The sequence below is a fragment of the Mobula birostris genome, chromosome 3 (assembly GCF_030028105.1).
Source record: "Mobula birostris isolate sMobBir1 chromosome 3, sMobBir1.hap1, whole genome shotgun sequence".
Lineage (NCBI taxonomy): Eukaryota > Metazoa > Chordata > Chondrichthyes > Myliobatiformes > Myliobatidae > Mobula > Mobula birostris.
The window spans coordinates 56,006,758-56,025,789 of record NC_092372.1 but is presented as its reverse complement, the minus strand read 5'-3'; the positions used below and the strand labels follow the sequence as shown (position 1 = coordinate 56,025,789).

General features: G+C 39.9%; 1 protein-coding gene across 1 annotated transcript in view; it reads left to right on the top strand.

Moving 5' to 3' along the window:
- The first annotated feature begins 2,542 nt into the window (after window positions 1–2,542).
- Window positions 2,543–19,032, top strand: part of tusc3 (tumor suppressor candidate 3) — a 381,130-nt gene continuing 364,640 nt past the window's right edge. Inside the window, exon 1 of the mRNA XM_072251817.1 lies at window positions 2,543–2,655. Within this exon, the coding sequence (XP_072107918.1) occupies window positions 2,551–2,655 (105 nt within the window). The 5' untranslated portion in view covers window positions 2,543–2,550. The remainder of the gene's footprint in view (window positions 2,656–19,032) is intronic.

Genomic DNA, 19,032 nt, shown 5'->3' with positions numbered 1-19,032 from the left:
CACGAGACACTGCGCACTCCAAACTCTACCCAAACACCACACGACTCTCCCATACCGGGCGCAACACACACGCACGAGGGATTAACAACGCCTAATGTGCTGGCACCTCAAGTCAGGCCGGATCCAGCACAACTGCCATCGCCGACGCAATCACCACTGGTGCTACGTAGATCACAGCGACGGACTCGACCGCCTGATAGACTTAACCTGTAAATATATTTGTTGGAAATATTGTCAGTCACTTCACCCCACAGGACTCTTTTTTAAAAAAAGGAGGGGTGAATGTGGTAAACTATATATATGTGTTGTAACTGGGTTAACTGTCTGGACACGCCCCTCTGCTGACTGCCCCTGTGGCTCCTCTCACAGAGTCCTGTATAAAGGTGTTTCGCCTTGCCCCTCCCCCTCAGTCCGGGGCAGACACTCACCGTGGAGGTCATATTGTACAGCGGATAAAAGCCTTGCGGTATTTTACCAAACCTCAGTCTTTTGGAGTTATTGAAGGTGCTTCACCCTGCCTAATAGGGGTCAAAAATAATGACAGCGTTGCTCGCTGCACTGTTTGCAACAGTGACTTTTCTATTGCCCGTGGTGGGTTAAAACTGTAAAAGACATGTTGAGGTAAGTTTAACAGGTGTCATTCGTTCATTAGCATAGCTAACATTATTTAAACTAGCTGGCTAGCTGCTAAGGAGCTACTCTATTGCAGATATCCCACCTCTCCTGGAAGTTCCGGGACTGTCCCGCAAATTGATGGTGCTACCTCCCTGAAATGAGTTTTTGCAGGGTGGGATGTCTGAGAATATAATCAGTGAAAAACTGCACCAACAGGACAGACAAACAATGTGCAAAATACAACAATTTATGCAAATACAAACAAAAAAAATAATAAAAAATAAATAAACAATAAATATTAAGAACATGAGATGAAGAGTCCTTAGGTCAGACCGTAGGTTGTGGGAATAGTTCAGTGATTGGGTGAGTAGAGCTATCCCCTCTGGTTCAAGAGCCTGATAGTTCAGGTGTAAGAAATATTCCTTGTAGTGCGAGTCCTGAGGCTCCTGTACCACCTTCCTGATGGCAGCAGTGAGAAGGATATGAGCAGAGTGATGGGGGTCCTTGATGAAGGATGCTGCTTTTCTGTACAGCGCTTCATGTAGATGTACTACATAACGGTGGGGAAGGCTTTACCCATAATATCCACAACTTTTTGTCGGCATTTCCATTCAAGGGCTTTGGTGTTTCCATACCAGGACATGATGCAACCAGTCTATGTTCTCTCCAACACATATCTATATAAGTTTGGTCAAAGTTTTAGATGACATGTTGAATCCTCACAAACTTCTAAGACAGTAGAGGTGCTGCTGTGTAATGGCACTTATATGCTGGACCCAGTACAGATCCTCTGAAATGATAACACTGAGGAATTTAAAGTTGGTGACCCTCTATGCCTCTGGGTTATGAATCTCTGTTTCTTCCTCCTGAAGTCAATAATATGCCCTTTGTTCTTGCTGACACTGAGGGATTGTTGTTGTGGCACCCACCCAGCCAGATTTTCAATCTCCCTCCTTTATGCTGATTCATCACCTTCTTTGATACAGCAGTGGCGGTATCAGAAAACTTAAATATGGCATTGGAGCTGTGCTTTCCCTATCAGCCACAAGAATAAAGCGAGCAAAGCCTTGTGATACACCTGTGCTAATGGAGATTGTGGGAGAGATGTTGTAACCAATCTAAACTGACTGGAGTCAGCAAGTGAGGAAATCAAAGATCCAGTTGCACAAGGAGATATCGGGACCAAGGTTTTGAAGCTTATTGAGTAGTTTTGAGTGGATGATGGTAATGAATGTCCAACTGGAGTCAACAAGGAGCATCTTGATGTATGCATCTTCGCTGTCCAGGGTTGAGTGAAGAGCCAACAAAATGGTCTCTGCCGACCTGTTGAGCCGGTAGTCAAAATGGAGCAGATCCAAGTCACTCTCAGGCAGGAGTTGATATGTTTCATCACCAACCTCTCAAAGCACTTCATCACTGTGGATGCAAATACCACTGGATGATACTTGCACATTTTATTTTATTTAATAAAATGACAGTTATAAATGAAAAACGCTGGAAAAATTGAATAAATACTAATTCATTTAAAAAAACTAATTTGGTGAATATATACTCAAGTTTTATTTCGTTTACAGTCTGTTGCGTTTCATTTTTTTTCTGTTTGAAGTAAGCCAAGTAAGCCCACAATTTCAGAATTAAATTTCACAAAGCCTCCGCGGTACATTGAAAAAGTACCTTAATGACTAGTTTTGATATTGCACGAGCGTGGATGTCACTGGGTTCCTGTTATCCCAGCTGACCCAGCAGAGCAGCAGCCTTCCACCACCGGGCTGATAGATCGCCTCCGCCGAGTCGCGGAGCATTCTGGGTATTGTGTTTTTCATTTCTCTTCCTCGCTAATTGAGAGCTCACCATGGACTACATGTATCAGAAATCATTGCGCTGCCAGCGTCTCAACCAATAAGATAAGCGGCTGGCGTTACCCCAGTTATCGGAATGGCGTCCAGTCGGAGGTTGGCACCGCTGTCAGTGGTAACCGTCAGCTCCTGGCTGCTTCTCCTCTTGTGTGTTCATTTCGGAAGTGGGCAGAAGAAAAAAGAGGTAAATGACATTGGGCCGCGATCCACTCTGCGTTCCGAAATCATTCTATTAAGGGAGAAGGGCCCGATTCGCCAAGATTTATTGCTGGTGCTGATGCTGCAGGTTACTGGGGGAGTTGGACTAAGAATGGGGAGTTGCACTGCACGCCTTTACATTTTCAGGGAAAGGTTTAGATTGGTCTAACAATTATAACTACGCCCCTCACGGTTAGCATCCAACTAGGGAATGTTTCATTCTTGTCGGCATTTGCTTGTCTTTAACAATTTTGTAAATATGATAAATTTCAGGGATCTGATTCCTGGGTAAAATCATATAACATTAAAATCAAATGAAGTGAATGCTAATAATTAAAGTTAATTCTGACGTTGACCATCAGAATCAGGTTTGACATATGCCAATTTCTCAAAACCTTCCCAGCTCCCTGCTTGTCACTTAACAAAATCGTTCAAGGCCTTTGCTATTTTTTATTCCAATTTAGAAACCCGACTAAATATGTTTTTTTTTCTGTTGTTGTCTTTGGAAGATAACTTGTAATTATTGTTACAAAGGACTCTTAACACAATGAATGAGATATTTAATTATTATGGAAATAGGAAAATAAATTTCATATTAGTTAATTCCATAAGAAAATTAGCACATCACATTTTTATAGTTTATGTACAATTGATCCACATTTTATGTAAACATCAGAAAAAATAAATAGGAGTACACCATCAATTCATTGCACCTGTTGTGTCATTTAGTGAGGTAATTTCTGATTTTGTTTTTAATCTCAGTGTTGCTTTTCTATACTCAATACGATTTTGGATTTAGTAATATTCTAAATCTTGGTTATTGTATTCTGAATCACATTCAATAGAGCATGATTTGCTGAGAATACTTCTGTGGAAAACTGATCAAATAATTCTGCAAGGCAGTATATTTTATCTAATTTGATCATGTTTTATCAAATCCAGGAGGCAAGAGAAGATACGAATGATATGTTCCATCAGCTAACTATCTTTGCAGCACTGTTTGTGACTTGAAGGAGTAGGAATATTTCCAAATGAGTCCTACAATGTGACCATCTTCACTCCCGATGATCTCCATCACCCTCCCTGCATCTGTCTCTCCAGTGAAGCTATTCTGATTTGCACTCCTACCCATTGAATTCCTTTCTTTTCTCACTTGATACCCAACAATCACCCTCTGTCCATATTCCCTGTCCCTGACACCTTTCATGCTGGTATATTTTCTTCTGGGTGGAAAACATGCAGAGAGAACTTACATTCATTTATTTTATTCTCCAGGGTTGTAACATCTCCCCACAACTTTGAACTCATTGCGCCTTAGGTTTGAATCCAAGGTTTGCTTATTAGTCTCTGTTAGACTTTGTTTGATCCAAAAAAACTTCCTCATTTGTTGAAGGAAAGGGTAGAATTTCTATTTCTTAGTTTGAGAATATATTAAAGAAATGATGAAACTTTTGCAACAATTTCTAATAAAATTGTTAACATTCTGTATAGAAGCTTATTAAATTTCAAAAGTATTTCACTTTTTGGTGCGTAATAAGTGATTGGACAATCTGTCTACATTAGTGTATTCACATTTTTAAAGTTTTGATCATGGTTTTATTGCAGAGGGTACTCCCTATGAAGTGATATGAAAATATGTATTAAAAAACTTGATGCCATTCACAAATCAACTTTTCCATAAATAATGGCCCAGCAGTTAAAAATAATACGCAGATGAAAAGTGCACATTCACGAATCAAATATAGTTTCTGAAATAGAAACTAAACAATTGGGCCCTTTACAGACATCAGACAGTATTTATTGAAAATGATGTTATTGTTTATTTTTATCACGACTTCCTTTCCTGCTGAAGGTCATGGTCTAAGTCGACGTTCCCTCCCTCCTTCCTGTTGAAAATTGGGTTTCAGGTTTTTTTAGTTCAGATACAACCAAGTCCATTGCAGATAAAGCCCTCCCCATCATTGAGTACATCTGTATGGAGCACTGTCGCAGGAAAGCAGCATCCATCATCAGAGACCCCAGCGTTCAGGACATGCACTCTTCTCGCTGATGCCATCAGGAAGGAGGTACAGGAGCCACAGAACCCACATCATCAGGATCAGGAGCAGTTATTCCCCCTCTTGTTCTTGAACTAGTGGAGATAACTTCACTCAATGTCACTCACCCCAACACAGAGCTGTTCCCGCAACCTATGGACTCACTTTCAAGGACTTTTCATCCCATGTTCTTGATTTTTATTGTTTATTTATTATTATGTTGCTTGTTTTTTTCTTTATATTTATTATGAATGCCTGCAGGAAATTGAATCTCAGGGTTTTATATGGTGATGTAAATGTTTTTTGATAATAAATTTACTTTGAACTTTGAACTTTCACCATGTTTTGCAGATATTTATTGAGCAATACAGAACGGAGTAGAACCTTCTGGCCCTTCAAACTATGCCACTCCAGCAACCCCCAACATCCCTAATTAACTCTAACTTAATCATGGGACACTTTACAATGACCTATTAACCTACCCAGTACATCTTTGAACTGTGGCAGGAAATTGTATCACCAGGGGAAAACCCATTCATTCCACAGGGAGGACGTACAGTGACTCCTTACAGATGGTGTTTCAATTGAACTCCTATGCCCAAAGCTGTAATAGTGTTGCACTAATTGCTACACTGCTATAGTGCTCAAAATCACATTTCTGGCACTAACATAACATGCTTACAACTTTCTAATTGTAACCCTTATGTCTTTGAAATGTGGGAAGAAGTCTGGAGCACATGGATACAGAGAGTATACAAATTCCGTACAGACAGTGGTGGGAATTGAACCTGGATCGCAGGCACTGTAAAGTGTTGCACTAACCACTATGCTATCAGGCTGCAACTTATTTCACCATTCTTTAATTATGTATCTTGAAATATAAGTTAATTTTTTACATCAAAATAATTGTAAAACTGAGATTCCATATACACATAATGAAGTAGTAAATTTTATTGATATGGACCAGTTGCCCAGAATCACCAGGTCAAACTTGATGCTGTTTCAAAGCAGTGATTTTGTACTCAGTATGCAGTGCCATCTATCATTCAGTGAGTTCAGTAATGTGTGACAATCTGGGTCAAAAGGCTAAGTGCCTGCAGTTTCATTGAGAACTAATTGCATTTACTAGTGACATCTAACCCAAAAGTTATACTTCAAGAAATTATTTGTTCATCTTTATCAACAAAAAAAAAGCTCTGTTGAACCAAATGTAGCTCATAGAATAGTACAGCACAAACACAGGCCCTCCAACCCATGTAGAGTTATTGTGTCATAAACCAATACAACACAGTAGGGGCTTTCAGCCCAGTGGCCCATGCCAACAACGGTGCTCTCCTAGCTGGTCCCAAATTCTTGTGTTCGACCCATATCCCTCTAAACCCTCTAAGAACAGGCAGTGGATGACGGATATATACCATGTGCAGGTAAATTGGATTAGTTTAATAGGCTTCATTGTTCAGAGTTCAAAATTCAAAGTAAATTTATTGTCAAAGTACACATGTGCCACCATATACTATCTGGAGTGGGCCAAAAGACCTGTATATGTACTATAAATCTCAATGCCCTATCATTACATCCCTTGATTCTGATAATGTAAAGAAAAACTGTGTTTTGGATGAGCTCAATGAACACTTTGGTCCTCTGGAATTGATAATTCCAAAGGTTCACCACTAATGAGAGAATACATTTCCACTAATTTCAGTCATAATGGGCTCCTCCTTATTTTTGAGCCTGTAGCACTGGATTTTAGACTGTTTAATGGAACAACCATCCATCTTCGTATGTTGACTTTTGCCTTTAGTTTGCACTGACTAAGATGCTAATCCAAATTAGACCTATTGGCCTTCGCATGATCAATATTCTTCTATTCCCTGCCTGCTTATATGACTGTCTCATTGCCCCTTAAACATTGCTGCCATATCTGCTTCTAATTCCTCCACCGGCAACCCTTTACAGGCACCTACCACTTCTGTGTTTAAAAAAAAAACTTGTCCTCCAAATCTTTAAATTTTTCTCCCTAGGAAAGTCTCTGACTCACTCACCCACCTATGCATCTCGTGATTTAATATTCCTCTCAGGTTGCCCCTCTGCTTTCAATGCTCCAAAGAAAATAAATACCTTTCTTCAACATTTCCTCATAGCTAATATACTCCAAACCAGGCAATGCCTTGATGAACAACTTCTGCACCCCACTCAAACCCTTCACTGCCTTGTTACAGTGTGATGACCAGAACTGCATACAATGCTCCAGATGTGGCCTAATCAAAGTTTTGTACAACTGCCATGTATAAACCCACTCACTCAACTTGCTTAAATTGCTTTGAAGCTTTTTCATATCCTTCTTGCTATTATCACAAACCCAGCTTTTTTTCTAGTAAACCTTAAGCACTTAAACCTTACAGTAAAAATGTGAGATACCTTAGATCAGTTATATTCCAAGCAGATTTGGAAGAATAGTAACATAGCTTCCATCCGTCAGTTGTTTTAAGTCACAACCTGCATAGGCCTTAAATTTTAATGAGTTGCTGCCACTTTATTGAGCAGAAATTAGGAAACAAAGCTAGCCTTTAGGCACATTTCCTATAATAATTGGACAATATCGAGGAGAGGGCTGTTGCAGATAAACAAAAAAATATGGCTCCTCATTTTACTGATGAGTGAAATATTTGACAGGAAGTTTTTGTGTCAGTTTGAGAGAAGACAGGGGAGTGGTGGGTGGCGGTGTGACAGTAACATAGGAGACCTGTCAGAAGGACATCTGCCATGAGTTAAAACCCATAGACAATGGAGCAATACTGTTTTAAAAAAAAATGATCACAACTTCTCTAGACATGTTAAGATGAGCTCTACATGTTGTTCCTTCTTGGGCCTCTTGGCTCCTCAGGCAGCTGTTTTTGTAGCACTTGACTTGTTTATGAGACTTAGTTGTTAGCTTGATGCTCAATGCAGCACAGATGGAAAGCAGGCAAGGAGTTGGCCAGATTTGAACTCAGGACCATCCATCTCAAGGTCTGATGCTGATGCCACTACACCACCGACTGGCTTATGAACTCTACATACATAACCATAAATACTGCTCTTTTATGCTAATTCAATATTGCAAAGGTAAACCTACTGACCAAGGCCATTTTGGACTCACTTAGCAAGGTATCAAGGTATATTTGATATAACTGAGTCAAGTGCTAGATCAAAAATGGTTTTGCTTTGAAAACATGAGAAATTTCTTGACCAGTCATAAGACCACGTTCCCACCTTCAAAACTATTCAAAAGCTGTTAAAAACTATTTTGTGTTTAAATCAAGGCATCTGAAACTCTTAAATATATAAAAATATAGCAAATGTATAATTAAATGAAACTTATTCTTACTATATTTCATTTGAAATCTGGTTTTAGATAATATACTCTTGGTCTAATCTGCAAACAATTGTGAGTATATTCCTGTGTATAAATGCCATACTACATCAGATTCTTGGAAAATGTATATGAGAGTGCCTTGAATAACTAAGCAGAATAAAACCACAAATCATTTGTTTGCTGGTAACCTTCTGTTCTGAAAAGTTTGTCTTCAAAACTGGACCTGTGATACACTTAGCTGAAAAGGACACAATTTACTCAAAGTTCATTTTTTCATTATGTACCATATTGTATGACATAGGGGATTATGGTCTTTCCATGATCATGATTGTTCTTCGCAAATTTTTCTACAGAATTGGTTTTGCCATTGCCTTCTAGGCAGTATCTTTACAAGGTGGGTGATGCCAGCCATTATCAATACTCTTTAGAGATTGTCTGCCTGGCGTCAGTGGTTGCAAAACCAGGAATTGTGATATGCACCAGCTGCTCATACGACCATCCATCACCTGATCCCATGGCTTCATGTGACCCTGACTGGGAGGCTAAGTGGGTGCTACTACTTGCCCAAGGGTAACCTGCAGGCTAGTGGAGGGAAGAAGTGCCTCACACCTCCTTGGTAGAGACATATCTCCACCCCATGACCTATTTATTAAAGGACTAAACCTGGCATTAAAGAGTATGTTGGGATGGCAACAGAAAACTGGAATAGTTTCAATCATACAAAGAAAATATGAGCAAGAATGTTTCTTTAAATGCTCCAGAGTTGGAGGTAATGTAAAAGAAATGAACCATTGGAACTGAGATGAAGGCTAATTTCCCTTAAAAGCCGATTGCAGTAGTATCAAGGATGGACACATTGTTCGGTTATGCTTTGCTGGAAATGGGAGCTATTCCGAGAAGAAATTACATGAAAATCAACTCACTAATGCACTTTTGTGTGACCTTTCAAACATTGTATACATTTATGTTGGAAAAAGTAAGATCTTAAAAATTGTAGGGAATGATCTTCCCTTTGCACATATGCTTTCACTGTATAAGTAGGTTGTGTGCTGGATGTTCACTTTCCAGACCCCAGAGGCTGATTGTTAACTTCAGCTTTTTAGCACAGCAGCATGACTCTTCCAGAGAGTCGGAGTTGTTTGTGACAAAGTTAAACTTCTTACCAGTATTCCTTTCTCAGCTTTTTGTTGTAAACAAAAATCAGTCTAAGTTTTTAATGTAAATTGCAAGTAATACTCATCCTAAAGTTAAAAGGACAACTTTGCAAACAAACAGTGCTGTCAACAAACCATAGGCTGCTGGCCCATAACAGGTGCCTGGCAGCTCAAGAGGTATGGATTACAAAGTGAAACGACCAGGTGATTTTATGACCTTCATCAATTAAATGTAAAACAGATGGGTTATGTGAATTGGTCTGTATCAAACCAATCAACTACAGCTATTTTATTTGCATCATTGTGATAGAGATAGGTTCCAGACCAGAAACATTTTGTCACTTAGCACACCAAACTTGCTCACAGGTATGAACAATTAATTTTTATTTGTGTTCACAGAGTCAGCCCTCACAGCATTAATTTTGGGTGTGTGGAATCTCTGTCCTGAAAAGCTTTAAGACCATATGTATGAATTATTTTGTCCCAGCAAAGATATAAGACCATAAGAAATAGGAACAAAATTAGACTCTGGTCCATTGAGTTTTCTCTGCCATTCCATCATAGCTGATTTATTATCCTTTCAATCCCATTCTTCTACCTTCTCCCCATAACCTTTGCCACCTGAATTAATCAGAAACTTTTCAACCTCTGCTTTAAATTTACTCAATGACCTGGCCTTCACAGCTGTCTGTGCAATGAATTCCATTGATTCACTACCCTCAGGCTAAAGAAATACCTCCTCATCTCTTTTTTAAATGGATGTGCCTCTGTATTGAGGCTGTGTTCGCTGATCCTAGATTCACACACTAAAATAAACCTCCTCTTCACATCCACTCTACCCAGGCCTTTCAATATTTGAGAGGTTTCAATGAGGTCCCCCCCCCCTCATTCGTCTAAACTCAGAGAGTACAGGCCCAGAGCCATCAAACACACATCATGTGTTAACCCTTTCATTCCCAGAGTAATTTTCGTAAGCACCTTTGAATCCTCTCCAATGTTATCACATCATTTCCTAGATAAGGAGCCCAAAGCTGCTCACAGTACTACAAGTGAGGCCGCGCTAGTTCTTTGTAACGCCTCAACGTTACATCCTTGCTTTTATATTCTAGTCCTCTTGAAATTAATACCAACATCACATTTATCTTCCACACCACCAACCCAACCTGCAAATTAACCTTTTGGGAGTCCTGCACCTCTGATTTTTCAATTTATTCTCTATTTAGAAAATAGTCTACTCTTTTCTTTCTTCTACCAGTGCATGACCACTATTTAGAAAATAGTCTACTCTTTTATTTCTTCTACCAGTACATGACCATATACTTCCCAACACTGTATTCCATCTGCCACTTCTTTGCCCATTCTCCTAATCTGCCTAAGTCCTTCTGTAGCCTCTCTACTTCTGCAAAACTACTTGCTCCTCCACCTATCTTCATATTGTCTGCAAACTTTGTCACAAAGCCATCAATTCTGACATTGAAGTCATTGACATACAGTAAAATGTAAAAAGAAGCAGTACCAACACAGACCCCTGTGGAACACCACTAGTCTCTAGCAGCCAAACAGAAAAGGTTTATTACCACTCTTTGCCTCCTGCCAATCAGCCACTGCTTTTTCCATGCTAGTATCTTTCCTGTAATACCACGGGCAGTTAACTTGTTAAACAGCTGCATGTGCAGCACCTTGTCAAAGGCCTTCTGAAAATTCAAGTACATCAATTCTCTTTTGTCTATCCTGCTTGTTATTTCTTCAAAGAATTCCAACAGATTCCAATATCTTCCCAACCACAGAAGTCAGACTAACTGGCCTGTAATTTTCTCTCTTCTGCCTATCTCCCTTCTTGAAGAGTGGAGTGACATCTGCCATTTTTCATTCCCCCGGAACCATGCCATGCCAGATTCAATTGGTTTTTGATATTTTTATTTAGAACTTTATATATCTTGTACTTTTATTTTCAGAATAGCTCCTGGATCACTTAAGAGATTCAAGAATTGAAACTGCTCAGGTTTCATCTTGAGCTCCACATAGTTAACACTGTCCTGTCCTGGAATTCTTGTCTGCACCAACTTATCCCAGTTTAAATTGACTGTTAATCCTTATGCACTAAACTTCACTGAAACTAAAATACATGGTGGGAGGTGGGTATATAGTATATTTTTAAAAAAAATCTCAGTATCACTAATTACAGGATATTAAGCACATCTAGGAACCTGCCAATGACTAAGAATAAGGGCAAGGTTGAAAGTTTGATCAGTTTTGGATGGAATCTTTAAGTAGGAATAAATCATGTGCTTATGATATTTACACATTTGGGTGACAGGGTAACCTAGCGATTAACGTAATGCTATTACAGCACCGGCATTGCGGTTCTCAGTTAAGCTGCTGTATGAAAGGAGTTTGAATGTTTTTCCTGTAACCATGTGCTTGGCTTTCCTCCACATGTGGGTTAGTAGTTTAATTGGTCACATAGGTGTAATTGGGCAGCATGGGCTTGTTAGATCAGATGGGCATGTTACCATGACATATATCTAAAAAAAACACCTTTGTCTAATTTAACTTGTAATCCCATCCCAAAAGAATGAGTGAAAATTTGCATATTTGGAATACACTCAATAAAGAGAATGCTCATAAGCTTCCTTGGAGCAGGGAGTGAAATAATATATAAAAGGGATATTCATACTGATAGATATCACTGCCTGGTTGTTATTTTGATAAGTTTTCACCATTTGGAAAGAGTCTTTTGTGCACTAGGAATGTATATTACTGAAATCGACTAATCAGTTCCATCACAAGACAGGTTTGTGGCTGAGTGCAATCAGATCTAATTAGATTGTCTGGAGTGTAAGACTGAAGGCTGTGAGACAAAATTTTATTCCCAATATGCCCGCCAAATTTGAGAAGGAATATTTTGACTCAAGCTGATGATTTAAGGATCTGTTTCAAATGTTGTATTTATTATTTATCCTCAGAAAATTGTGATAATGAATGGACTTCTAACTACAGTGGGATTACTAGCCCTTTTCCATTGGATTATTACTTTCAATATTGTTTTCAACTGTTTCATTCAGATAAAATGAATTTCCCTATATGAAAATTTTTAATAAAATTTCTTGGGATAATAGTACAGTACTGGGGTAGTTTTCAAAGTTATAATTATGTTAAATATGTTTGACAAATTCTTGTATTTGGGGGTTCACTATGAGGTGCAAAGCTTCCCCTGGCTTATTCATGCAGTGAAAATACTCAGCTGTATTTTGTTACGGCCCTTTTCCTTATGTATGTTAGTAGTCTTCTGCTGCTGTAGCCCATCCACTTCAAGGTTCAACATGTTGTGCATTCATAGATTCTCTTCTGCACACTGTTGTAACGTATGGTTATTTCAGTAATTGTCACCTCCCTGTTAACTTGAACTAGTCTGGCTATTTTCCTCTGATTTCTCTCAAAAACAAGGCATTTTTGTCCAAAGAATTGCAGCTCACTGAATGTTTTTTTGCTTTTCACACCATTCTTTGTAAACTCTAGAGACTATTGTGCATGAAAATCTGCAGGAGATTAGCAGTTTCTGAGATACTCAAACCATCCCATCTGACCCCATCCATCATTCCATGGTCAAAGTCACTTAGGTTACATTTCTTCCTTGTTCTGATGTTTGGTCTGAACAACAATTGAACCTTTTGATCATATCTGTAGGTTTTTATGCACTGAGGTGCTGCCACATGATTGGCTGAATGGATGTTTGCATTAATGAGCAGGTGTACATAGTAAAGTAGCATTTCATTTGTTTTATTTACAAATTTATGGTTAAACACAAATTTTGTGTTCATCAAATCAAAGCACTGTAATCCTTGTAGGTCAATTTTGAGCATCAATTATGAATCAAAGAAAGTGTTATAAGTATATCAGTATGGATATAAATGTTAATAATCCAGAAATGGGAAGCTCAAAGAAGTGTATCCATTGACACAAAATTCACTTCATTTTACAAATTTCAAGAGATAATTTTTTAATAGCATGCTATGTAAAAGATATTAATACTCTACACAGATCCTGCAGTCCTGCAGGGCCTAAGGATTGTGTGAAATACAGTGTAGGGGTAGGGGTATAGTCCTGTCGGTGTATGTGCAGAATGAATCGGTCAATCTTATCCATACTATCCTAAACTGTACCTTCGACTAATCCTGCTGCCCTGGTTGCTATCTGCAGCATTGCACACCTAGCTTTCCAAAGTAGCTTTTAACATGCAGATGAATAAAATGTGTGAACAGTCAGTGAGAGGCACAAAAGTGTCTGGACATAAGGTGACTGACAGGGAATGATAAAGTAGTGGTGGTTGTGTGGAGGGGTGGGTTCGTGGGTGGAGGTTTTGATCAGCCTTACAGCTTGGGGAAAGTAACTGTTTTTGAGTCAGGTAGTCTTGGCGTTGATGCTTCGTAGCTTTCTCCCGGATCGGAGTGGGACAAACAACCTATAATTTTCAATACCTTCAGAGAATACAGATACATTTGACTTAATATCTCTTCATGTGGCAAATGTTTAGGAATTTAGCAAATCAAGAATCAATCTATTCAATGATTATAAATTGTTTCCAATACAAGTAAAATTTTAATCAGATAAGACCTTTTGGCCCTTGAGTATATGCAAGCACTTTCCCATCATCTCCCATCAGATTCCACTGTTCACTTATGCTGTAAGGGCAACTTACAGTGGATAATTAACCAATTAGCATACAACTTTGGGAGCTGGGAGGAAACTAGAGCACCCAGAGGAAACTCATATGGTCACAGAGAGAATATTTAAACTTCACACGGGTAGCACTGTGGGTCAGGATTGAAGCCAGGTTGCTGGAGCAGAGAGGCAGCAGCCTTCACTGTGTTACTCTGGTGCCAGTGAGACAGACAGGAAAAAAAAAATCAAGGTTCGTGTTCAAACCTCCATGAAGATATACATTAGGCTATAGATATTAGGCCAATGGATTGTTAGGGAGCTCTGGCTCTGAGCGTTCAAGTTAGAGAAGGAACTTTCAAGATAGTATTGAGACACTTGTTTTGGTGTACACGGAAACTTGGAATAAATGGTAGAAGAGTGAACTCTCTCACTCAGTAGCCGTTGGCCACCCTGTTATGCACATCTTGCCTTTTCTGTGGAAGTCAGTGGTTTACAGATTGAACTTGTTAGCTGTCTGATATCCTATACAACTGGAGTGGAAGCTAATCCTAGAGTAAGGAAGAAGAACTTGTTAATTTCATATGATTTGTATAATTTTATATTTTCCTGCATTATGCTTCATTTTCCATACTCATACACTACTATTCAATCTGCCTGTATCTCCCTGTAGCCTCTTTGCATCCTCCCCTTAGCTTATTTTCCCATCTGGTTTAAAGATAATTAAATCCCCTCATCTAAATCTATAGCTGAGAATTGCACTAATCTCCAAACCATCACACTACCAGCCAGAAAATGACTCATTTATTCCTATTTTCAGTTCTTTCGCCCATGCTAATATATCCTCAATCTCATGAATTGATACTTTGTAATAGCATGTTGTGTGGCAACCTCATTAAATTGCTTGTGTAAAATTCAGCGAGTAATATTTGCTTGCTATCCGTATTGTACTGTCCTGGCTTGTGTATCTAGACAGCTAGGACACAACATCTTATGGTCGACCCTGATGATGGAGGCCTCGTCTCAATATTTGCTTCATGCAGGTACTATGCAATGACTACTTTTGACCAATGTCTAACTTTATTCTTGTCATTCGATGGCATAACACTACAATGGTCCCCCATTTTCAAATTCCTTAGCTTTACAATTTATCAGCAATTTGACTGGATCACTCAAGAGCTTGAGTTTCTTGTGATTTATTCACTCCTGATTCACACACTGTAAAAGGCAGATTGCACATGAGGAGCACATTGTAAAACTTTTCAGTGATCTGGTTGATTGCAGCTTCAACTAACTATATTATATACAGTCTGGTCACCACATTTTAGGAAGTGTATGGTAGCAACAGATTCAATGCAAAGGACTCAGGGGTTTATAAAATAAGGACGGGTAGGATAGGTATTCAAAATATTTTCCCAAGATGTGAGTCTAGAAATAGAGGACACAGGTTTAAGGTGAAAGGGAACATTTTTAAAGGAGGTCTGAGGGTTAAGTTTTTCACACAGAGAGGGTGGTGAATATCTGGAATGAGCTGCCAGGAGAGGTGGTGGAGGCAGGTATAATTGCAATGTTTAAGAGTATTAGGACAGGTACTTGAATAAGAAAGGGTAGAGAGATATGGGCCTCCTAATAGAGTAAAATGGAATTAGCATAGATGGCATTATGGTCAGTAGGGACATGGTGAGGTAAAAGGGCTCATTTCTGTTCAGTGCAATTCGATGATTTTATAAGCTTGACACCCTAGAACAAAGCAGCCTGCTTAATTGCCAGTTCATTTACTGCCCTAATCAATCACTCATTCCATCACTAGAGCACTGTGACTGTTACGTCCAATATCTACAAAATGAACTGCATACACTCCGAGGCTATGCTGACAACACATCACATCATCTGCAAACAAATAGCTCAAGACCAGAAAGTGCAAGGAACCTTACCATAAGACAATATGATCTAGGAGTAAATTAGGGCATTTGGCCCAAAGAGTCTGCTCTGCCATTTCATCAAGGCTGATCCACTATCCCTCTCAGCCTCAATTTCCTGTCTTCTTGCCATATCCCTTTGTGCCCTGACTAATCAAAAATCTATCAACCTCTGCCTACTTCCTCAAAACACCTGCCCCTCCACCTATTTTGGTATCATCCACAAACTTGGCCATAAAGCCATCCATTCCATCGTCCAAATCATTGACATATAATGTAAAAAGGAGCTGTCCCAACATAGACCCTGTACAGTGGTCCCCAACCACCGGGCCGTGGACTGGTACTGGGCCGCAAAGCATGTGCTACCAGGCCACGAGGAAACGATATGATTTGGCAATATGAAATGATATGAGTCAGCTGCACCTTTCCTCACTTCCTGTCATGCCCACTGTTGAACTTGAATGCATGCAAGGTCATTACCCATGTGACATCATCAGTCGGTTATTAACCTACAACTACTCGATGAGTAAAAAACAAACATGGCTTGAGAGTTTCTTTGCAAGAGGTGGTAGGGGACATAAAAGGCCTAACGATGATGATAATGCAGAGGCAACTGAGGCCGAGACTGCAAAAATAAAGAAAGCTTCCTTCAACAGAAAATATGACGAGTCATACATAAAATATGGCTTTATTGCAACCAATGACTCACACGCTCCAAGCCCCCTGTGTGTGATATGTGGAGACAAGCTGTCTAATGAAGCAATGAAGCCCTCAAAACTGCTTCGAGACCTTGAGTCCAAGCACCCTGCACTTAAAGACAAACCCGTTGAGTTTTTTGAGCAGAAAAAAATGTGAGCAAGCGGGACAGAAACAAGTGCTGAGAGCCACCACCTCCACAAATGCTGCTGCTCTGAGAGTGTCGTACTAAGTGGCTAGCTGTATTGCTAAGGCTAAGGAGCTTTTCACTGCTGGCGAAGAATTGATTCTGCCTGCTGCCAAGGACATGTGCCGTGAACTGTTGGGAGAAGCTGCAGCTAACAAGATGGCACAGGTTTCTCTTTCAGCTACCACAGTTTCAAGAAGAATCGATGACATAGCGGAGGACATCGAAGCACAGCTGTTGGATCGGCTTAACGAGTCACCATGGTATGCTATCCAGGTCGATGAGTCTACCAGTGTCAACAACAAGGCAACACTGCTGGTTTATGTGCAATATATATTTCAAGACGATGTACACGAGGATATGTTGTGTGCACTGCCGCTGCCAACTAACACAACTGGGGCTGAACTATTCAAGTCTTTGAATGACTACATGTCAGGCAAACTGGACTGGTCATTCTGTGTTGAAGCACCACTAGTCACCTGCAGCTAATCAGAAAAGGCTCCTTTTATTTCCACTGCCTCCTGTCAATCAGCTAATGCTCTATCCATGCTAGTATCTTTCCTGTAATACCATGTGCTGTTAGCTTGTGATGCAGTCTCATGTACGGCATCTTGTCCAAGGCCTTCTGAAAAATAAGTATACAACATCAACTTATTCTCCTCTGTCTATCCTGCTTGTTATTTCTTCAAAGGATTCGAAAACATTTGTCAGGCAAGATTCTTCCTTTAGGAAGCCATGTTGACTTGGCCTATTTTATCGTGTGCCTCCAATTACCCCAAAACCATATCCTTAATAATGTATATCGATGAAACCCAGCATAGATTGGGAGACCGCTTTGCCAAACCCCTATACTCCATCTGCCAGAAAAAGCAGGATCTCCCAGTGGCCACCTGTTTTAATTCCTTGTCCCATTCTCATTCTGACATGTCATCCATGCCTGCCTCTACTACCATAATGAGGCCACACTTGGGTTGGAGGAACAAGACCTTATATTCCGTTTGGGTACTCTCCAGGCTGATGGCATGAACATTGATTTCTCAAATTTCCAGTAATCTGCGGCAGCTCCCCCCCACATCCTTCACCATTCCCCATTCCCATTTCCCTCTCTCACCTTATCCCTTACATGCCAATCATCTTCCTCTGGTGCTCCTCCCCCTTCCCTTTCATTTATGACCTTCTGTCCTCTTCTTTTAGATTCTCCCTTCTCCAGCTCTTTATCTCTTTCACCATTTGACTTCCCAGCTCCTTACTGCTCCCCTCCCCCCTCCCCCGGTTTCACCTATCACCTACTACCTTGTATTTCTCTCTCCCATCCCCCCACCTTCTTAATCTAACTTCTCATCTTATTTTTCCAGTCCTGATGAAGGCTTTCGGCCTTAACTGACAACTGTTGACTTTTTTTCATAGGTACTGCCTGGCCTGTTGAGTTCCTCCAGCATTTTGTGTGTGCTCCTTAAAAATCAACACCTTCCAACATCTTCCCAACTACTGAGGTCAGACTAACTAGCCTATCTTCTGCCTCTCTCCCTTCTTGAAGAGTGGAATGGCATTTGCAATTCTCCATTCCTCCAGAAGTATGCTGGAATAAACTGATTCTTGAAAGATCATTATTAATGTCTGCACAATCTCTTTAGCCACCTCTTTCAGAGCACCGGGGTGTACTCCATCTGGTCCAAGAGATTTAGCTAGTTTCAGACCTTTCAGTTTCCCAAGAACCTTCTCCATAGTAATGGCAACTTCACACCCTTCTGCCCGCTGACTCTCAAACTTCTGGCATACTGTTAGTATCAGCTTGAAGACTGATGCAAAATACTTATTCAGTTCATCCGGCATCTGCAGGTCCACTTTAAGTCACATGTTATTCTAAGTTGTAAATACATTGCTGTTTCTTTATCACCATTAACTCTCAATCCTGGAACCCACAGCAATCCACCCAACAGTATAAAGGTAATTCTTTAACCAGATATTCGCCAACTGGTCAGGATGGGTCTTCACCACGTTAGAAACGGATAATAAACACTGACCTTTTCTCACGATTCTTGCACTCCATAAATGAATATATAAAAGATGAGCAATACACACAAAATGCTGGAGGAGTTCAGCAGGCCAGGCAGCATCAATAGAAGAGAGTAAACAGTTGACATTTCAGGGTGAGACCCTTCATCAGGAGTCTACTATGTAAAAGATTAGTTATCCTTTACAATAAATGCATAGCAGGCTACCTTGGATGTTGGCAATCTGCAATAAAATTGAAAATATTGGGAATAGTCATCAAGTTAGACAGGATCTGTTGAGAAATAAATTGTTCCAGGTTAATGACCTTGATTAACCTGAAACATACAGCAGGTAAGTTCTAT